General features: G+C 32.7%; 1 protein-coding gene across 1 annotated transcript in view; it reads left to right on the top strand.

The window, feature by feature from the left end:
- The window catches only part of CRISPLD1 (cysteine rich secretory protein LCCL domain containing 1), a 50578-nt gene that overhangs the window by 23477 nt on the left and 3051 nt on the right, over positions 1–24050 (top strand). The window contains exons 3-13 of the mRNA XM_020971059.2: positions 2513–2631; positions 2951–3083; positions 5296–5411; positions 6083–6183; positions 8516–8659; positions 9801–9861; positions 9959–10025; positions 10389–10519; positions 14255–14298; positions 14390–14462; positions 20717–20792. Of these exons, the coding sequence (XP_020826718.1) occupies positions 2513–2631; positions 2951–3083; positions 5296–5411; positions 6083–6183; positions 8516–8659; positions 9801–9861; positions 9959–10025; positions 10389–10519; positions 14255–14298; positions 14390–14462; positions 20717–20792 (1065 nt within the window). The remainder of the gene's footprint in view (positions 1–2512; positions 2632–2950; positions 3084–5295; positions 5412–6082; positions 6184–8515; positions 8660–9800; positions 9862–9958; positions 10026–10388; positions 10520–14254; positions 14299–14389; positions 14463–20716; positions 20793–24050) is intronic.

The following is a 24050-nucleotide window of genomic DNA, read 5'->3' as shown; positions in this document are numbered from 1 at the left end:
TTGTAGGAAAGTTATGTGCCACAAAAATTGATTAATCTGTAGCTAAACCTAGTAATTAATTAATTAATTAATTAACATTACTATTAGATGGTGACTTTTAAAAGCTGAGAATTGAAGGAAGCCAGGGAAATAAGAGGCAGAGTTGAGGAGGGATAATAGTTCAGACATGGGAGACAGACAGTGAAATTCAAGACATTACAGTCAGATGATCATGGGAGCATTCTCAGCTGATAGGGATGGAATAGGGAAAAGATATAACATTTGAGCTAGGTCTCAGAAATGATGGCAGAGGGAATACCAGGAATTGGAAATGTCCTGAACACAGGCTAGAGACAGGAAAGCATAGTCTTTAGTGGTTTCTGGAATCAAGACTGCCATTAATTTTTAATAATAATAATAATAACAATGATAGCTAATATTTACATAATACTTACTGTGTTCCAGTCCTAAGATCTTTTTAATTATCATATCATTTGATCCTCACAACAACCTTGGGAGGTAGGTGCTATTGTTGTCCCCATTTTACAGTTGAGGAAACTGAGGCAAATAGGGTTAAATGACTCATCTAGGGTCACACAGCTAGTAAATGTCTGAGTCCAGACTTGAACTTGAGCCTTCCTTACTCCAGGCCAGGTGCTCTACCCACAGAAATCATTAACTGCATCACACATTCATAAATTAGCGATTGCTGATATAATCTCTGGGAAGGAATTATTTTCTAGACAAATTCCAAAAAGTCCTTAAGAAAAAGATATATAGTCATATTTGTAGATGGAAATTTAAAGGCAGAAAATTATAGGAGACACCAACCTTATTTACTTATGTGAAAGAATTAGATATAACCAGAATGGTGTGTTTTTATTTCCTATATCCTTTTAAGATGGAACAAGCAATTGAGTAAGATTTCTAGAGGAATATTTATAGAGCCTTGCAGATAGACCACAAGGGATTGGAAATGCTTGAATTATACTCTTCTATTTATTCGGGTACTTCAATGATCTGTGGTTTTTTTTGAGCCAATATTCTCTAGAGAACTGGGCTTGGAATCAGAAAGACTCCTCTTCATGAATTCAAATCTGGCCTCATATACTTACTAGTTGTGTGACTCTGGGCAAGTCACTTAAACCTATTTGCTTCTGTTCCTCATCTGTAAAATGGGCTGGAGAAGGAAATGGCAAACCACTCTAGTAACTTTGCTAAGAAAACCTCAGATGGAATTACACAGAGCTGGACACAACTGAAAATGACTGAACAACAACAATTCTCAACTAATGCAGATTACACCTTCTTAGTGTCATTTAGACAGACTAGATTTTTTTTTTACAGCTGCTGTTGCCTTAAAGTTCATTACGCACCATATGAAATAGTCTGGAAATGATTTACAAACCTAACTAGGTTGCTTTTTGGGCCTATATTTGAAGTTTTCCAGGTTGGAACATGCTGAAGCTTACATTTCCCTGGCAAAGCTTTCTAGAAAACTGGGTCACTTCCACACTGAGACGAGACATTTCAGAGACTTTGTGAGGGTTTGAGTCCTATATTGGAACCAAAACTTTGAATCTAAACTCATACTTGTTACATAAAATGTTTAGTTCATAAGCTATTCATTTAACAGTGCACACTGTTTTAAAATCTGCTGTATCTGACACTGAGTAACCACAGAATTGTGTCCAAAAACCCAAATATTTTATCTATCTAAAATCTTTCAATTACTAATAAGTACATGAGGTCAAATTAAAAAAAATCCCTAATTAATTGACTTCCATTCTACAATGGCAAAAGTAACTTATGTCATTAACTAAATTATATTATTTAGGTTTTTAAATGTTCATTTGTGTGTGTATATATGCATATATTACACTGAGACCTTGGGAGAAGTATTTTGTAATGGATTTATCAGAAAAAGCCAAAAGATTTGTTCTAGTTTTCCTTTATTATCGCTAATAATAATGTTGTTGTTATTAGTAACATTAATAATTAGCATTTATATAACATTGAAGATTTTCAAAATACTGAACATATTTCATTTGATCCTCACAACAACCCTTGGAGGTAGGTGCTATTACTACTGCCATTTTACTGATTGGGGAACTGAGGCAAACAAAGATTAGGTGATTTTCCTAGGGTCATACAGCCAATAAGTGTCAGAATTGGAATTTGAACTGAGATCTTTCGTAATAGAAATTCAGTGTTCTTACACCCTGGGTTACCTACCTGCTGAATAATATCAGTGAATGAAGAAACCTTGGTAGCCTTTCTTTATTATGAAGAATCTATTTCTATAATTTTACACTATTTTTTTCAGATACATTTCAACATTTTAAATATTTATTCTCATTGAATGTAATTCCCCTACCCATTTTTGAAAAATAAATTCTTCCATTTGGAACACTCAAATTGACACCTCAATGCAAAAGATAGAAGGATGGGAACTGAGTACAACCGATGAGTTCTTACTAAAATCTCCAACTCCATGTATACACATACATGTAACTTTTCTTTTTAACTGTAGACATGGGATGTAGAGCTGGAGAGATCTGCAGAATCCTGGGCTGAAACTTGCCTGTGGGAACATGGACCTGCAAGCCTGCTTCCATCAATTGGACAGAATTTGGGGGCACATTGGGGAAGGTAATTTAAAATAAAACTTTTAATTTTACAAAATGTGAATGTTTTATATACAAATTTATATTAACATATCTCTGCAAACTAATATAATCTTAGGGCCAAATTAAATTAGACAAACAAGTAATAATAGCAGCCCCTGAATAGCTACACTGTTAGATAGGTTTAATTAGTGACAGAAAAGTGAAACTTTTTTGAAACATGATTGTAATTTCTTTCAAAACTCTATCTTTAAGGCTATTAAATGGCTCATTACAATATTTGATTAAGTATTTTTCCATACTTAGTTTAGAGTTTTAATAAATTCTGATTTTATTTAATATAGATACAGGCCTCCAACATTCCATGTCCAAGCATGGTATGATGAAGTGAGAGACTTTACCTATCCTTATCCACATGAATGTAACCCATATTGCCCCTTTCGATGTTCTGGTCCAGTTTGCACACATTATACTCAGGTATGTTTATGGCTGTAGACTAAATCTCTACCTCTAGTGTTGGATCAATGTTATTCTAGGAGCAATAATTGAATTTATGATATGGTGGGAAGGGCATTAGATTTGGAACCAAGAAATTTAGGTTCAATTCCCAGTTCTGCCATTTAGCATTACCGCTGGAAAGATTTTCAGGGATTATTTATTCCAGCCTTCTGTTTTTACAGATGAGTACTTTGAGTCCAATAGAAGTGAAATGACTTGTTCAGGGTCATAAAGATAGTAAAGAACAGAGCTGGGATTGGACCTCAGGTACTTTGACTCAAAATTTAGTATTCTTTCTATTGTTTGCCACACTGCTACCTTTTGACTTATTACTATTGAAATGTTAGAGATATAATTTGAAATGTACATATTATGTATGAACCAATGTGGATTTTATATATTTCTCTTTCCATTATTGTTCATTTACCATAATAGATATTTTCATTTATTTATAGCACTTATACAAAACCAAGAGTTTCCATTTCTTTTTTTTCCCTGATAATGTAAAAAAAAATGTTTAGATATGTGATGGTCACAGTATACTAAGACTTTCATTTATCATTGCTCTGATGAGTTTGATGGCTAGCCTCTTTCTTTTTCAAATAATTTTTAAAGAAGGCAATCTAAGTCTAAATTTCTGTAGGCCATTTTCCCTTCATTACCCTCACAATATGCAGAATTGAAGATTGGACCAGGCAGTTATATCTATTCAAAATGAGTGTTGGTCTGTATTCTGAGACCTGATAATGAAACACACCTTCTTTCTTTCAATAAATAGGTGAGGAAGTAGGAGAGATTAATGTAACATAAACTATCAGATGTGATCTGTATGTTGGTTTTGCCTGTGTTTTTCTTTATTACAGGAGAGTGCTCAACGGGGTCAGGGATACGTCAAAAATGGTCATGGTGTTAAAAAAAACCAAAAGGAATAAATAAAACTTTCTGAAATAGGATGGAGAAACATGATTTAGTAGAAATAATGTGTTAAGCTGGTAGTTAAGAAACCTGTGTTCCAGTAGGGATGTATATGTATCTACACAGTGTATCCCAAAAGTCTTAGTACAATTTTAATCTGTTAAAGCATAACACTGCACTAAAACTTTGTAGATAACACATATACATGTGTGTCTGTTTACCTGTTTGTCTCTTATGAATGGACAAGTGTATGTGTGTATGTGTGTGTGTGTGTGTATTTTAATTCTGCAACTAATTAGCTTTGTGCCTTTGGGCAAATTATTTTTCTGTAGTTCTTATTTTTTCTGATCTATCGAATAAATGTAGTTGGTCTAGAACATCTATAAAATCTTTTCTGTATTTCAGTTTGGTGGCCTATAAATCAGGAGACTAATCCTTAGGGTTTTTTTTCTTTCCTTAATAGAAACTTATTTCACCTCCTTCTGTAATCTTAGAGCATTCTGTCTAATGGACAAAAACTGAAGGGCTGTTTTCATTTATTGACTTGTTTATTGATGCAATATTATTTTTTTTCTGTAACTCTTGACCAGTTCAATGCATCAGCCATTCATTAAATACCTACCATAGATGCTAGATGATGGCAGCACTATGCTAAGTCCATAGAAGATTTCATCTATTGGTGTCAGTCTTTTCAATATTTAATAAGTTCATTCCTCTTTTGAAGCTCAGTAGGATAAGAAAACAATTATAAAAGCAGCTACAGATGCTTCCTAGAACATTTTAATATTTTGTCAGCATCATTTCCACTGACTTCTTCTGAAAAATGTTGTTAATTTAAGTAACAAAGTGCACTATGTCTTTAGATAGTAACATTTATAGCTAAATCATTTAAAAAGTTCATCACTCATTAAATCTTATGTGGCAAGGATCCAATCAGTCCTTGTCCTTGGACATAGGGATAATAGTTGTAATAACCCTGCATTAATATAATCTTCCACAGTTTACAAAATACATGTACATCTATTGGCTTATTTGCTTGTCAGAACAACCCTTAGAAGAAAGCACAGAAATATTATCAGTCCCATTTCACAAATATGAAAATTGACACTTAGGAAAGATAAGGGACCCAAAAGTCACACATAGCTCTTGATTAGCAGTCAGAATTACATGATTAATACATGATTGCTTTTCCCACATTTCATTATTCAGGAATTCATTCATAGAAATGTTGGTGTTCTTTATCTAATTGGATGTAACTTTGTCTCCTGTCATGTAGGTTGTTTGGGCTACAAGTAGCAGAATAGGTTGTGCTATTAATTTGTGCCACAATATGAACATCTGGGGACAGATATGGCCTAAAGCAGTTTATTTAGTGTGCAATTATTCTCCAAAGTAAGTATAGAAACAGGAATGAATTTCTAAATTTATGCTTAAAACTTGAAAATGCTTTCATTTGTCAGACTGCTGTTCTTAGCTTGTACTCTTAAAAATGTTTTCAGCATGCTCATATTATACAGATCTTAAAAGGCAAGTGTAGTTACTACTTTTCAAATTCAGTAGGTTTAGTGTCTTTAGCAAAATTTGAGAATGTAAACTCTATGAATACAGAGACCATATTTTTGATCTCTTTTCTCTTACTCAGTGTATGCTGTGCTCCATAATTATTCCCTCATGTTAATGCAATATATGTGAATAATTTCACAAAGAACATGAACAATATTTGGAAAACAGTTCAGTATATGTGACACAGTCACATCACATCTAATTTAATTTTAAGGTAAACAGATTTTGTTGCAAGGAATGGCATGTAGGTATATATTTCATGGCAAGATTTAATCCTTTGGTATCTAATTGGAATATATGTACTCAGATTATTTTGCACATTTTCAAAGGTATAAATAGGGCAATTATCTATATTTTATAACTGTATAGTGAAAGGTTAAGAGTATGAACCAACTGACAGAATTTGGTCCATTGACTTTTGGAAGAATTTCAAATATTAGGTTGTTCAACTCTTCACAATTATAAGTTAAACTTTTGGTAAGTTATATTTTCTTTTTAAGGGGTAACTGGTGGGGCCATGCACCTTACAAACATGGTCGGCCCTGTTCTGCGTGTCCACCCAGTTTTGGAGGGAGCTGTAGAGAAAATCTTTGCTACAAAGGTATATTAATTACTATTACTATATTGAGGGGGGGTTTTGCCACTTCTACATTAAAACAAAATGCAATTCGGACTTTCATATTATATGCTGACATGAATGCCACAAAAGCGACTAGAGCTACACTATAGTAACTGTATGGGAAAGTTTTGTAAAATAAACACTTAGTATTATCTGTAAACTATCCAAGTTCTAATAACTGTGAAATTGATGGATGGAAATTCTCATGGCTATTCCAAATGGCCAAGAGAGATACATTTACATACTTCAATAAGTCGGATGTTGAGTTTACTTCTTTTTCATGTCAATTTGATTTATTGTTAATTTTCATTGTTCTTGTAATATTGTGGAATTGGGTTAACATAATATTAATTTGGGCGGTTTTCTTTTGCACTGTTACCCACAATTTCCTCAACATAATTATCAGATTGTAGATTTTGTGCTCAGCATCTCATTCAGTGTATATTTTAGTGTACTAGAGTGTACTAGAGGCCAGAAAATGGTTCTGCATGTCCCTTTGCCCAAAGAATAAGAATACAAGATGCTTAGTGTTGAAATATTACAAGTAATAAGCATTAGTATAAAAGTTTTATCTTTTAAAGAGTTGCAAGAAGTTCTGAGCAGAAGTAAAGTTAGCAAAAAAAAATTAGTGTTAAATTTATCTAATAAAAAGGTGCTATAAAATGAATGAGTTAAAATATTTCATTTAAACCAATATTTAAAAACCTGTATTTTTGTCAGTGTTGCAGTCCCCTTGGGTCTATAACTTGCAGCCCTAAAGTGCTGCCAATTGAAGAGGTTAAGTGATTTGCTATGGTCACCCAAGTAGTATTAGAGGAAGACACTGGAAACTAAACCTTCCTGATGCTGTGCCCTAAACTGACCTACCACACACCCTTTCCCTGAAAGAAAAAGCCCACACAGAAGTTAACAGGTTATGTTATTTCAATTCAATTAAATACACATTTATTAAGTGGCTTCTGGCACTGTGCCAATACAGAAATAAAACAACCCCTCAAAGAATTTAGGTTCTACTAAATGATTTGTGAAAATATTCTTTACTATATTAAAAAAAACAGATGTAGAATTTAAACAGCTTTAGAAAAAAAAACTAGATTGTAATTTTAAAATAGAATTCATAATATGCTCATTTTTACAAGTAACTTAATCTGATATTTTTGTACACATAACCTGCCTTCTAATTTTTGCTGCTCACCAGACATTAAGAATAGGGAAGGATGACTGGCTTCAATAGATGAAGCCCATTTTCTATTACTCTTCAGGAGGGCTTAAGGTATTTATGGTTAGACTTTCTTTAACTAGAGAAGCACAATAAGTCACAATGAGTTTTCCTCATGTCTCGCCTGTTCTAATAATAATAATGATAGCAATTGACAGAATTTATACAGAACTTTGGTTTGCAAAGTCCTTTACAAATATCTCATTTTATTACAACAGCCCTGGGAGGTAGGCGCAATTATTATTATTCCATGTTTCTAGATGAAGAAACTGAGGCAGAGAGAGGTTGAGACTTGCCCAGGGTCACACAGCTAGTAAGTGCTTGAGGTAGGATTTAAACTCAGGACTTCCTGACTCCACTTCAGTGCTCTATGCACACTGTCACCTAGTTGCCTTTTGTGAACAATGGCTTCTTCTTTTCTAGTGCCTTTTGCTTGTTCTCTTCATGTCTTAAATCGGTGATATCAAACTCAGATAGAAATGGGGCCATTACTCCACCCATAAGGATCCATGCAGTCCTCATTTTGACTTACTTTTAAAATGCAACATTACCTATCATTTCTTGTATTTTTCTTTATTTTGTGAAATACTTACCAATTACATTTTTATGTTCTGGGCTCCACTTGGGAGGATTGTGGACTACATATAGGACACAAGCTGCTTGTTTGACACCTCTGTCCTAAATATTTCCCACAACTGGTAATTTTGTGGTTTGTAACTCTGAAAACTAGTTCCCTGAGGAGGGTTATTGTGGGAATCAGATGAGAAGATTTATGTAAGTTTAATGCATTATTTGAATATCCATGTTCTACAGATAAAGTTTATAGAAGTTGAGTGACTTGTCCCTGCTTGTATGGTTTATAAGCAGGATTTGAATAATGGTCTCTCTAAGTTGATTACAATTTTAATTATTTTTCTGTTTTACCATGCTGTTTCTCAATAACTACAGTTGAGTGACAGATTTTTCAGCTAGTTTTTCCTCAGATTTATCTTACTCAGTATTTGTAAAAATATCCTTACAAAGCAAGTTTCTAGAACTAATATAAATGTAAAACGGGCTTTTGTTTCTCTCTCTTTAATTCATTCTATATAACAGAAGGCTCAGAAAGGCATTTCTCTCCTCGTGAACCAGAAGAAACAAATGAAATTGAACGACAGCAGTCACAAGTGTATGATCCCCAGATTCAAACAAGAGCTGATGACAGTAACAGAAATGAAGTTATAAGTACACAGCAAATGTGTAAGACCTTTTCTTTTGTATTAAAGGGAATGATTTTAAAAGACTTTGATACTTCCCATCAGTATGGAGATTTTTTTTCCACTGGCAAAAATCAAAATACCTTCCTAATTTTTCATTTTGTGCAATTACTACCTACTTCCTAATATGTCTGTTTACCACAATAATAATACCAACATATGAAAAACACTTTCAAATTTAGAGTCCTTTTTCATAGGATCTCCCCAATATGTCAGATTCATCCTTTGTTTGTAATTGACTCACCTCTGGTTCTGGTTATACCTGGACTTAATGATGGGCTTTACAATAGTTTTGATTTGGAGAAATCCTGTATGCAGTTTAGATATACTACCTGTCTTTCCTCTATCCTTTGGAATTTTGATTCTTTTGAGATTGTGGTGGTGGATAATTCATATCTACATAGCCTCAACTTTAAAATATTGGAGTCATACAACCAAAACTTTAAGAATGCTATATTGAGTGCCACTGACATCCATATCGTACTTTTATTTTTCATTTTTCTAGTGGGTACAGCTCAGACCACAGATTCTGAACTCTGTTTTCTCTTTCTAAGAATAATATATAGTGATTTTTAAAAAAAATTTAGGTTTTATAGTAAATGAAAGAAATGAAATACATAATCAAGGATATATATAACTGGAAAAGACACTGGGACATTCTTAGAATCTATGGTAAGGGGAGTAGGTAGATGATTCAAATGTTGTTGTAGTATCTACATGACACAAAAAATCCAGAGAAGACCTTTAGTGCAGTGAACGGATCTTCTCTCGAGAATTTATGAAAGGACCTTGACAGGCTAAGAAGCTATAGATGGATTATGTATGAGCTATACTGTTAGAGGGTATACACCTGTAATTGAGGTAATGGATACATTGGAATTCTGAAATACATTAAGTTGAAGATTTAATTCTGATGTTACTATTTGATAATGAACTTTTAATCCTCATATTTATACAGGATTGGATTTTTTGGTTATAGGATGGATTTTTCACAAAAGATTCAATTATTTGCTTGTAGGCATTTAAATGTTCTTGAATCAAAATGCTCTTATGTCTTAAATAAAAATTTTGACCTCTGTTCTATTACTTAAAATAGTTTTGTAATGGTTTATTCTTATCTTTAGCTCAAATTGTTGGTTGTGAGGTGAGATTAAGAGACCAGTGCAAAGGAACAACATGCAATAGGTACCTGTTATGTTTTATTCTCAAGATTTTATGGAAAGCAATACAAAATCATTTTCAAATTCAAGTAATTTAACTTCTTTCCAAATGTTCTATTTAGATATGAATGCCCTGCTGGTTGCTTGGATAGCACAGCCAAAGTTATTGGAAGTGTACATTATGAAATGGTAAATATGATCAATAGAATCACTTAATGATTCGATATTGAAAACAGTTGAAATGGCAGAAGGAAGTATGATATTAGAAGGCAGAGATTTTTGTTTATTTGTTTGTATCCCCAGTGCCCAGCATAAGCACTTAATCAATACCTACTGATTAGAATTAAAGAGAAGAGGAATTTCTATAAATGTTCATAGACACTAAACTTTTTAAAATGGAGGTTACATATATCCGATCATTTTGCTGTGTGAATCTATTCTTCTTTCTCAAGTCATGTAAATAGGTTCATGTTCTTTTCAACCTTAAAGTGTGATAATGTTTCATCACAAAAATAATTTACTCTATGCCTTTCCCTTTCCCTTCCCCCCAAGCAATCAAGCATCTGTAGAGCTGCAATACATTATGGAATAATAGACAATGATGGTGGTTGGGTAGATATCACCAGACAAGGAAGAAAGCACTATTTCATCAAATCCTATAGAAATGGCATTCAATCAATTGGGTAAGTATTTATTTAGAACCAAATTATTGTGTTATAAAATAGAATTTATCTTTTTGGAAAATCTCTGCTGTATGTTAAACAAACTTATTTATTTTCACATTGAAGTATGCAGAAATACTACTCTAAAGCTGATGTCTCTATATATAGGGTATGTGTGTGTGTGTGTACACATACATATCCACAAACTAGATGTCTCTGGTGGAAGCTACAGAAGCATACAGAAAATATTAAAAATCAGAATATACTTTTCCTGTTGAATACTAATGAACCTATTTTTAAAGAGGTTAGTAGAAGATAAATTAGATTTTTCATTTTAAGGGATAGCTGCTTTAATTTTTCTATCCATGGTTATGGCAGATATGATCTATATAATGCTAAATTGTAACATATTTATTTCTAAATTGTGCTTATAGGACAACCTGATACTTTTATTTTTAAGAGAAATAGTTTTAACAGAAATAGTTATCTGTGCAAAACAAGAATCCACATGTCCAGTATTATGACCAAACTTTTGAACTCGTTTTCAGAAATTAATTTTGAAAATAAGATTCTTCTCAGGTATAAGAAAATGTCCATCTTTAATTTCAGTAGCAAAGTATGATATTTTTACAAATTTTATTTGAAAGAAAACTTCTCATGTTTTAATTCAAAATTATACTTCAGGTTTCAGATTCAGATTTGGTTTTCAATTTTTTGAAAATTAGTTATATATTTTGCTTTTCATGATGAAAATAATTGAATATTCAGAAACATTTTAAGGAATTTGCTTTCTGTATGCTAAGAAGAAAGTCAGTTTTTAAAAGATTTCCATGCCTATAAACTGTCATAAGTTCAGGTATAGTCTTGAATTTTCCAAACATCATCATTTCAAGGTAATATTTAAGATGTTCTATTCACTGCATATATAATATATTGGTATTCAAGATATTGAAGAACTGGTAGTGATGGATGATTTTATCATAATTTGATATGCTTTATCAGAATATAATTTGCCTATAATGTAGAATATAGAGTAGCTTGGGGAAAAATTCTCGTAAAAAAGCATGTTATCTGGAAATACCTTCTTTGGGAAGAATTGCAGGGTTTTTTTTGTTTGTTTTAGGAAACAGTTTTTCATTTGGATCACAGGATCATAGATTTAGATCTATAAGACATCTTAAAAGACATTGAATTCTTCATTTTAGAGAGGAGGAAACTAAAGCTGAGAAAGGTTAGGTGACAAAGTCGCACAGCTTGGAAGGGTTGGAGGCAGGATTGAAACCCGAGTCTTCCATGATTCCGAGTCCAGGACTCCATTCACTATATTGTTTTCAACATTTTACCAATAATGTGTTGTCTTAAATACCCAAATACCAAGAAGTTTCATTTGAAGCCATGTAAAAAAAACTGAAGTTTAAGCACAACTTATTTGGATGCCATTTGAGTTTATAACTTTCATAAAATAGCATTAGAGAATTCTTTTAGTATTTCCTTGCATCTGTTTTCAACCCTGCTTAGAATTCTGTATGCCACAACAACAAAAAGTTCTTTTCAATATATTAGTGAAACATAAAAGATGAATAGATGTGAAATGATAGATATTAATAGACATGAAAAAGTTTAAAATTCCAGTGATAAAAATGTAAGTTGCTTATCATACAGAATTTATCATAATTTTAACTGTTCAGTTAATTCATATTTAATATAGTGCAATGTATTCATTTTTACTGATTTAACTTTAGATTCTTGTTATTAGTATCAAATAGCACATTATAAAATATTAAATATATATTTATATGTATATAGTGTAAAAAGTAGAATAAAATACTGCTTCTCAAACAAATTTGTAAAGAGGTTTTTTTTCCCCCTTCCTACAAGGTATATTGTGAAAATTTTTATGATCATATAATAATATCTTCTTCATGAAATACAAAACAGTTCTATTTTTGCTCCATTCACATAGGATTGAAATACCCACAAATGTTGCTTAGATGTAGTGCTTAAATAATTAGACTACATTTTGTGCAGATTTTCTTTTGGGGGTATAGAAAGCTTCAGAGATTTGCTATTTTGTATGCTAGTAATCATAATCCTTATTATTTATGTTGATTAAAATAGATCACCTTCATTTGCAAAATAAAAAAGTTTTCTTTTTATATTAATGCTTATAATAGAGTATTTTCACTCCCAAATTCAACCCCTACCCTGAGATCTTTATCTGTATTCAGTAGTTGGTATTTGTTTGTTTATTTGTTTATTTTGCTTTTTTGGTGAGGCAATCAGGGTTAAGTGACTTGCCCAGGGTCACACAGCTAGTAAGTGTCATGTGTCTAAGGTCAGATTCGAATTCAGGTCCTCCTGACTCTGAGGCCAGAGCTCTCTCTACTGCGCCACCTGGCTGCCCCCAGTTGGTATTTCATTTATGTAAAATTGAGGTCTTTTTAGTAAAGGTTGGGGAAAAAGGGTAACATTATGCAATATTGGACACTATGCAGTATTTAGGTAGATAGAAATGAGGGTTTGGGGAGTTAATTTTTTTCATAATTAACGTAATGCACTTTTACTATATGGTATGTTAATGTTTCTTTTCAACTGTAACTTTGTATAACAGCTATGTTCTTGAAAATCGGGTTAATCAAAACCTATTTATTGCATACTAGGGAAGTTTGATACTTAATGAAATCTTTAATGGAACCTTTTGTAAGGCAAAGAATGCTTTCATTTATTATATTCATATCTCGATATGAAAATATTGGATCTACTTGAAACAATGTAGGCCTGCATGAAGTTCATGAGAGATCTGATAGTTGAGATTGATTTAATATAGATTGCGATCATTTTCATATTACATTGATGTAACAGCCTGTTTCTACAAAACTTAGATTTTGATGACATACCTGTCCAAAATACTCCAAGAGGTTTCTGAATAACTTCATTGTCACAAAGCCTTATCTAAGTTTTCAGAACATACAAATGTGGTCTAAGAAATGATACAAGGTGTGTTATAGTATTAGAGACTATATTGATATTAGGCCCAGTATTTGGGGTATTGTTTGCATCATCTCATTCTTCTTGTAGTTTTTATTAATCTATTGTGAGAAAAATGGCAAGAAGGAAAGAACCACTGTTCTCAGCTATCCTGTATCCAAACTCCTTTCTTCCTCCCATCTTTCATTTCCAACCCTATACCCCAGGTTATCTAACACTTTCTGGGATGGCAAGAAGAGCAAAGGCAAGGGAAAGTGTGTTGGGGGGGAAATTAAATGTTCAACCAGTACTTAAACAGAGGGCTCTGAATTCCAAAGTTGGTGTTATTTCAATTCCATAAAGTTGTTCCTTGTGATAAGATTGTAGATAGAGTTACAGTAAAAAAAAAAACTGGAGATTTGTAGTGACCTTTGGTTTCCTTTGTAGTGAAAGTTCACAAATATAAATTATTACTATTCTGTTTAACACCTATTTTTAAATAAACACTAAAAGGAATTTTACTTTTGATATCTCATGAACTTAGTACTAATAAGAGAATCCTAAATTCTGCTTTTTATATCTGACTTATTGTTTTAAATTATTCTTTATGTTGTGTTCCCATTGAGAATTCCCAAACATGTCCAGATGAGTTTTTGTACATGATGTAATTCACTTACATTTTAGTAAGAAACTTTATCAAAAGCTATGTCAGTAACTATTGTCAGAATTAATGACAGTCTTGATATGCCTAAGAAAATTATTGACTCATTCTGTCTTTTTTATCTTCAGCAAATATCAATCTGCCAATTCCTTCACAGTCTCTAAAGTGACAGGTTAGCACTCATGTTTTTAACCTAATTTTTAATACTACTGATTTTGTTACTTTTTCTATGCATTTATTGATTTGTATTTATATTTCTTTAGTTCAAGCCATCACTTGTGAAACAACTGTGGAACAATTATGCCCATTTCACAAGCCTGCTTCCCACTGCCCAAGGTAACATTCTTGAAAACTTGATGATAATTTATATATTTGGGACTGGATTTGTGATTCTAGCAGTACAGATAACTTCCCTAGGAGGGAACTTCATCTATCAGTAGAGGTTGGCACCTTCTCTGTAACTTATAGACTTAGAAATTTGCCTTGAACATTTCTAGAGTTCAAGAATTATTTTTCCTTTTACTATAAGTATGTTATAGTATAAATATTATTAGTGTTTATTGTTAACTAGAGGCAGCTAGATGGTTCAGTGGATGGAGTACTGGTCCTGGCATCAGGAAGACCTGAGTTCATATCCTGCTTCAGACACTGGACTGTATGACCCTGGACAGGTCACTTAGTCTCTGTTTGCCCCAGTTTTCTCATCTGTAAAATGGGGGCCATAGTAGTGTCTATCTCCCAAGGTTGTTGTGAATATCAGATAACATAAAAATTATAAAGCACATAGCACAGACCCTGTCACATAGTAAGCACTATATAATAATTATTATTATTATATGTGAATTTTATGGATATTGTTGTTCTAAACTTGTTACTATCATTTTGACTGTCATCAAGTGTTTACTGTAAAAGCTCTGTATTGTATAAAGCACAAGAAAGATCTAATTCTTGTTACAATAGAGGAGTTGTACATATCTTTGTTGTGATTATTGAGATTGTCCATCACTCTTATGTCTCCTAGAGTAACATCCATGGTGTATACCATGGAACTCCCAAGCCATATGGACCTGTAGCTGTAGTATCTCTTATAGATAGCTCTTGGGTACATACATGTTGAACTTCTTTGTATCATTACAGTACTACCCTGAACCTACTGGAAAATTAAGATAATTCTATTACTGTCATGCAAGACCTAGCATATGTAAGACTAGGCTGTATGATGCCATTTATTGAATGACCTCTCCACAAATTAGTGTCTTTTCTTCGGGTTTTTGTGGCACTTCTCTATTGGTTCTTCTCTTCCCTGTCTAACCTCTACTTGGTTTCCTCTGCTGGATCACAACCTTGAACTATTTCTCTCTCTACACTCTTTATGTTTGTGAGTTCATTATCTTCTATAGGTGTAACTGTCATCTATGTACAGGTGATTCCTACATCTATGTATCCCACCCAAATCTCTCCTGACTTCCAATCTTACCTAACCAACTGACTTTTGGGTATTTCAAAATTAATGTCTTGTCTAAAACTCAATATACTCCAACTGAACTCATTTTTTTCCCATCAAGCCAAGCACTCTTCTACTTTGTATTTCTGCCAAGGGCATCATTATCCATCTAATTATCTAGTATCACAATATTGAGTAATCTTCAATTCCTCACTCTCTCTCATTCCACAAATCCATTTACTAGTTGTAAAGTTCTTTGATGGCAGGAGCTATTTCATCTTTCTCTTTAGCACACTATTCTCACACATAGCAGGAGATCAATAAATACATTAAGATTGATAGGTTTTTTTATGGCATTTCTTGTTGTTGAGTTATGTCTGACACTTTGTGATGCCATTTGGGGTTTTCATGGCAAAGATACAGGAGCAATTTGCCATTTTCTTCTCCAACAAAACTGAGGCAAACTAAGTTAAATGACTTGCCCGGAGTCACACAGCTAGTAAGTGTCTGAGGTGAGATTTCAACTCATGAAGATGAGTCTTCCTGACTCCAGGCCAAGCACTCTATTTGCTATGCCACCTATCTGCCATCTTACAAAAGTCTGTTTCTGAAAGTTATTTAATTGTTATGTAAGATCAACTATTTTACCATCCTATCTTTAATTCAATTGTTCTTCTGTATTTTGTAATTCCAAAATATGATCAAATTTAACTCTTATTACAAAACAATCAGAAAGTGTAAATGCCCACTATCCTCTTCTAAAACTTAGGTGGAGGAAAAAAGGTTATCAACTAGTATTTGTTAAGTATCTACTATGTGACAGGAATTATATAAAGGGCATTGGTGATTCAAAGACAAAAAAGAAATAATCAGTGCCCTGAAGGAGCTTACCTTCTAAATAATTAAAAATAATATTTGTGCAAAGTGTTGCACTGCACTCTCAGTATTGAGTTTTTTCATTAATGTTTAATTTCACTCAACAACTATTTATTAAATGAATACCATGTACAAAGAACCTGGCATAGCAATGTACTTAAAAGTGTATTTAATAAATATTCCTTGAATTGAATTAGTTTCTACAGTAAATATCAAAGCCCCCAAACTACACATTTTACTTAGATTTTTAATTGGAGATATTCGGTTGAAGATGCAAACTTTAATGTATAGGATATAAGTGTTTTGTTTAAAAGTACAAACATAAATGAAATATAGTATACAATTTTATAATTGTCTTTCTTTTATTTAATTCATTGAATATAATTAATGGATAGTAAGTATGCTGAATTAGACATGATAAATCATAACTATCTACCTAGTTCTATAAATCTTTTGCATACCAAAAGAAAGGAGCTCTTAGGGCCATTTCATAATTATTACATAGCTAAGCCATTAGTTTTAGTTGTTGATTGAAATTTTTAAAAATTTCCGTATTAGTCACATTGTGAAAGAAAACACAAGATAAAACAAAATAATAAAAACAAAAAATAAACACCACAAGAAAAATAAAGAAAGTAAAAAATAGTATGCTTTGTTCTGCATTCATACTCTATTAGTTCTTTTGCTAGAAGTAGAGAACATTTCATCATGTGTTCTTGGGAATTGTCTTGTGATTGAAGTATTTAAACTATAATCTCAGCTTGTTTTACATATATGAAATTCTGAATTGAGTTTATTGATTTTATGTCTTTAAAAAACACTTAATCAGGAATAAAAGTATCCTTTGGGTTGCAGTACTCTGGGACTAAGTTGAAGGATATATGCTAATCTAAACTGGTAGAAGAAAATTTTCTCATTGGTAGTTCCATATACCAATGAAATCACAATTCCTGTCCCTGACAAAATGTAGTATATAGTAGGTTACATAAAACAGAGAAGAAAGGTATTTTTGTTATTTTGTAGTCACATCATATATGTTACTAAGGTAATGGAAGATTCAGGTAAAGAGGACGTGCATTTTAGTAGGTAATCATTCCTTTTTTTGCATTTCGAATATTGTGAGTAACCTTAAAAAAACCTATCATCCTTTAGATTCTTTGTGGGGTGGGAGAATAATGTCACAAGGAAAGAAGACTCATGCTCTTTGGTACTTCTATGTCCATATTTGGGTGGGTGGAGCACTTTTTTGTGGGTAGCAGAGAAGGCATCAATATTGAAGACTGTCTTGACTTTCTGCATGGTTATAAACATTGCTCAACCACTGAAGTACTGTGTAGCTACAATCAATTTTATCTTAGACTATTTTGAGTACCCTGAAGCAGTGGGGTTTTGAAATCATTCCAACAAAGCTGAAAGTCTTAAATGATGGTGGCTTCACTGTTCTTTGATTTCTTTTTACCCCTAGTCATTCCCTTCCTTGAAGGCTTTCCTTACCTGTAATTTATTCTAAAGAAATAACAAAATAAACAAGTTAAGGGGTAATTTTTTTAAATGACAAATTTATGCCACTTTGGGACACACATTGAAATGATTTCTTCAAATTGCCATTCAGTCATTGTAATCTTGATGATGGAGGAACTTGTTTTGTCCTATTGAAATTTGAATATAAAATTTTTGACTTTTTTTAAATAAAATTTTACCATAAGAAAACCTAAATTTAGGGAGAATCAAATCAAGTGTTATATATTATAAAGTTCTAAGTATCACCTACCTTATTTGTATAAATCCCTACCTGCTCTTTATAAGTTAAGAATAACAATTAAAAATGGAGCCCCACCAAAATACCATAGATCTCAATTATAAAACAGCTAATTAGCAAGCATTTTTAAATATAACGTGAATCAAATCATGTTTCCCAAAGTATAACTACATAAAGGAAGAGTGTAATATAATCTGATTAACTTTTAAGTCAAGTTAAAGTCCTATTTCCTAATACCAGTGTAAGAAATCTATAAACTGCCAATAATGTCAATAAGTTAAACTGGTTGAAATATAACTTTAATGAAAAATCTGATTTACTTTTTGGGTGAATTATCATTTTGGTCTACGACTTTAAATCAAAGGAGACATCATACTACACTTGAAAATGAGCACCCTGATATTTTGTAAGAGTGATGACTATACTAAGAACTATATGTTATGTCTTCTGTCAGGAAGTTTTCTTATTACAGGTATATTATAAAGTGGTAATTTGTTCAAATAAAAACTTTCCCCCTTTTTTGCTTTGGAAAAAAATACTTTAAAAATACCTAGCTGTTATTTAAAAAGATTTATTGTTTTTAGTGATTATTTATCATGTGTTATATGTTTCCATCAAGATTTTGCTAAAAAGCGAGTATGAATTTTACAGGATAAGTAATTCAGTTCATTAAGCATTTCTTATGCACCTCCTTTGTTGTAAGGCAAAGTTTTCCCTTGCCCTCTAGAAGCTAACATGAGCTATGGATCGCATGACAACTATAGTTTGAGGAGCCACTGCTTTCATGCAATCTACCGTACATTGAAACATTTGCCAGGAAACCAGCACTCACCCAACCAAAGCAGAGTTGTCTGAACACCAGACACAAAGAGAATAGAGTAAAACCTGCTTTCAGATTCTGAACAGTGTTGATGCCCAATGAATAAGCTATAACCTGAGAATATTAGTGTTATTGATAAATCAAATGAGATAAATTTGTTAAAAAAAAAGGTATCTATCACAGTACCTGGCATGCAGTAGGCTTTATAAATGCTTATTCCCTTCCCTTCCCCCAACCTGTCTCAGTCTGGTTCTGACTGTAATTCAGGCCATTACCATTCTTGAAATTTATTCCTCAGCTGAATTGCATTGTTCCTTTCCTACTTTCACATCTTGCCTTCATTCCTATTTTCCGATCTTCCTTTCTTCTTCAGTCTATATGTCTCTTTACTTAGCCCAAGCCTAAAATGGACTCCAGCCTCTAGGACCCAGTTCAAATGCTACCTCCTTCCAAAACCTTGGCACAGCTTTCACCTGTCAGTAAAAGTGATTTCCTCTTCAAATTCTGTGGAGCAAATTCTTCTCATACAATTCTTCATAGTACCATGATTATTTGTTTACTTCCCTACCACCATTGTATTGTAAATTATCAAAGAACAGTGGCCTATGCCAGAGTTATTTGTGTTTCCCCAGTGACTTGTCCTAGTAGTTCTTAATAATTGTTTGGACAAATAGATAATGAATTAAGGAGAGGTCATTCAGTGCCTCATTTCCTCAAAATGACTTTTCTAGTAGGACATTATGAAAGATATCTCACAATATCTCCCTACAGGTTACCAAAAACTCGCTTTCCAACCCAAAGTTCCCAAAGTTAACTCATATTATTACATTTTGTTTTTAAAATTGCCTTAAAGTTTTGTCTGTAGATGCATATGCACAGAAATATATATACATACATTGAAGAGAAGTACTATTTGAATTTGAAAAATGAATCAGCCATTCCTATTGCAGAAGAATATTTCAAAGTATTATATAAAATATTTAGATTACTTATAATGGTTTTCTGATAAGATATTATCTATTTTTTTAAGCAAAATCTTTGGCATTTTAAGAATTTCCTCTTGTTTTGATGTCATGTCTGTGCCTCTCTATGAAAAGTGTGTTTGCTGATTTTTTTTTGCCTATTTTATACATTTCTCTTTTGAAAAATTAAAATTGGGGCACACCTAAGGAATTTACTTTGTCCTTGACAGCCTCTCACGCTGTGAAAACACAAGCCATCTATAACTTGGTGTGGATAATTGAGTGCTGACAATGTTTGTGTAAGCAGTAAAGACCTGCAAACTCTTTTTAAGCTGAGGCATATAACATCTCTCGGTCATGAGTGAGGCAGGCAGAAGTTTCTGAATTACTCCCTAGATTATATTCTTAGTGAATTTTAGAAAACCTATTAAGTTCCAAAGACATATGAGGAAACTACTTCTTTAATAATATGTGGAAGTTTATTTTTTTTTTGTTTGTTTTCTTCTTGACCCACAAAAGTAGAAAAAGGCTGGAAAAAATGGGAAAAAAAACCATTTATACCAAACTCTAGGGAAAGTAAAAATAAGTTGGACAAATTGTCTCTGCTGTCAGATTGCACACTTGTCATGTTTCATAAAAAGGAATAGGAAAGAAAAGGAAATATAGGTCAGGGTTACTTTTTTGTTATTTTATATTTATAAATGTATATTTATAAAATATATTTTTCAGGGTATACTGTCCTCGCAATTGCATGCAAGCTAACCCACACTATGTTCGTGTAATTGGAACTCGAATTTATTCTGATGTAAGTAGCTTAATTTATCCAACTCTAAAGTACTTATATATATATATATATATGAACTGTATGCCATTACCTTTTATATTTTCACATGACAAAGCAAGGGAAAAATTATAGGTTGATACACTCCCGTTTTAAACAAGTATACTTTAGAGTTACAAAATAATATTTATTTATAATTGTTTTTTGATTGTAGACACTATCCTCCTTTTAGTAAGCTATTTATTCCTGAGGATTGAATTAATCTATGTTTGGCTAAGACTAAGAATGTGGAGTAAAACTTCAAAAAAAATCACTTTTTTTTCTTGTTATCCAGTTACTCCATGGCTCATGAAGAAAAATTTCTTGTGATATTATTAGGAAAGAAAAAAAAACAGGTCATTTCTTGGTGTTATATGCAAGGGGAAAATGAAGTTTATCATATATTAATAATATTTTTATTGCCAATGTAACATTTGAGGAGCCTAGGTTCCAATGGAGACTGCAAGATCAATACTTAAAAAGAACAGATAGATGAGGTATGTAGAAATGAATGGTATAACTAGAGTTAGGGGGTCTTAGCTGTGGAGCTGTCATGGCAGAAAAAACAAACATTTAGGCCAAGTTTTGAAGTATGGTTTACATAAAAGGTGTAGTGAAGGCATTCTAGGTAAGGCTCAAAGTCAAGGATAAGCAAGCTATATACAGGGTTTACAACAAGGTGGTTTGCTTGTCCAGAACAAAAAGTATAAGCTTGGGTAACCCAAATATGCGTAATCTGAAGGCAGTTAGTTCTGAAGAGAAGGAGAGAACTGCTACCTTGAAACTTGTAGATGGAAGGTCTTTATGCCATACTGTAGGCTTTTAAGCAGTTAGAAGTCATATTAACAATAATTGAGGAAGATGATTTTTGCTGCACATGAATATCATGAAAACCTCATCTATCTTGGTAATCTTCTAGAATGTTAGAGCTCAAACTTAGGCAACTAATACTTTTCATTATGCAGATGAAGAAACAGAATGCCCAAAAAAGAGAAATAATTTGCCCAAGGTCACATATCCACTGAGAGTTAGAGCTGGGCATAGAACTTTTATCTTCTGATGATAAGTCTAATACTGTTTTACTTGTCCAACAGTATTAGTCATTTTTGACACCTTCTCTCATTCACTATACAATTGATTCCCAAGTTCTATTGGTGCTATCTTCTTACCTTCCTCCTCTTCTTTCCATTTCTAGTGCTACTGTCCTCATTTCCTGGAGTATTACTCCTTTTCCTTCTCTATACTTTATTCTAATCCCCACCACAAAATGAAAGCTCTTTTTATGTTATTCTTCTTCTAAAACCATTTTTTATGGGTCCCATTTTCCTACCTAGTAACCTTCTCAGACATCAAAAGCTCTTAATTATCTAGCCTCAGCCTAATTTCCCAAATGTACCTTTCATTACTGTCATTATGCCCAGGCATTTTGTCTTGTCCATAAAAATTCTGTAAATACAGGGTTTCCCAAAAAGTCTTAGTGCAGTTTTATATTTTAATAGGTTAAAATTGTACTAAGATTTTGGTACATCCTGTATTTGTTGAATTGAAAAATTTATCATCCTCAGAGAATGAGGAATTCTATAATAAAGTAAATATCCCAGATAACTACAACTTTTCTCTCTCTCTCTCTCTCTCTCTCTCTCTCTCTCTCTCTCTCTCTCTCTCTCTCTCTCTCTCTCTCCCTCTCTGTCTCTCTCTCTCTGTATGTATGTATGTATGTATGTATGTATGTATGTATGTATGTAGAAGGACATTCTTCCTTCTCTTTATATTTTCTATAGTTATGGGAGGATGTAAAAGGTACCAAATTGGGAACTGATAACTGGGTTTTAGTTCCAGTTTTGCTAATAGCTAATAATGTGATCTTGGGCAAATAGCTTACCTTTTCTGTTTCCTGGTCAATTACAGAGATTCATAGGCTTCTTATTCTTTCTACTTTCAGCTATGTTCTACTTACCACTGCAATCTTTATCTTTATTATATGGTACCATTTATTTTTATTCACTGTATTTGAGTATATATAGATGGGTGACTCAGCCACTCATGAATAAAGTACATTTCTAATTGAATAGGCTGCTTAGAAATCTTTTTGGGGTGTACTTATTTGTTTGTAGCTGTTTTCTGGATGATTGATTTGTAAAATATGGCCTCTAGCTGAGAATTCCAAATTTCTCTACAAACTCAGTAAATTATTTCAGTTCAGCTTCTCTTTAAGGTGAATTATGAATTCTTTTTTCTTAAATATACTTGAATCACAAAACTTTTATAACTTTCATATTGAAGTAATCTCAGGTACTGGTTTCCTAAATAAAATTTCCCTTTATAGAAATATCTATTTCCTTATTATTGTAATTTATAAAAAATTCTACCATTCTCATAGTATTCCAGTTAAATGAATAGGTTGAACACAGTATAAGTTCTTTTTTTTTTTTGGCTGGAAGGTTGAGACAGAGACATTAAGAACCCTATAAATAAGAAAATTCAACAAGTTTCAAAATATGCCATTCACTCAAGGAACACAATCTCACTTCAAATAAAGTATAACAGGACTAGGGGTAGGGGAAGGAGGGGTGATACAGGTAAAAGCACACAGACTCTAAGAGAGGCAAAGGAATTTGTCCTGCTTCTGGCCTTGACCTCTGTGTCCTTGGGCAAGACATTTAAACTCCATAGATCTCAATTGCCTCATTTGCAAAATCAGAGGGCTCTGAAGTTCATTTCATTTCTATATTTATGTCTGTCTTTCTATGAACTGAATTGCCTTTGATGTTCACTATACATGCAGATACACTTCACACATTTAATTCTTGAGAAAGGATTTTGGACTTTCATTCTGGTTAATTACAAGTTCTCTGTGTTCAATATGAGTGAGTACCATTGTTTCCACTATAAATTCCTCATTGTTTTCACACTGTGCATCTTTGTTCTGGTAAAGACTGGATATGAAGAGAAAATCCTTTTTGACCTTTGAACTTGATCAGGAATGCATGCCAGTTGCCCAGGCATAGGGGAAACAATTGCTTAAGAATACTCTAAAGTGCTTAAAGTTTAATGAATGGTATATCCAGGCACTTTTTATTGCCTTTGGAAAATGTTGATAATTCTCCTCTAACAGAACAGGATAAATTGTGAAATGTGTGCTGAATTACTGTTAATCCCATCTCATATGAATTATATCAAATGCAAATATTTCTTGAGTGAGGGGTTTAAAACTATGATTAAAATGCCTTTGTGGAGTCATGG

This window comes from Phascolarctos cinereus, unplaced genomic scaffold (genome assembly GCF_003287225.1).
Source record: "Phascolarctos cinereus isolate Bilbo 61053 unplaced genomic scaffold, phaCin_HiC Scaffold_4;HRSCAF=312, whole genome shotgun sequence".
Classification (NCBI taxonomy): domain Eukaryota; kingdom Metazoa; phylum Chordata; class Mammalia; order Diprotodontia; family Phascolarctidae; genus Phascolarctos; species Phascolarctos cinereus.
This window is presented reverse-complemented; position numbering and strand designations above follow the sequence as displayed.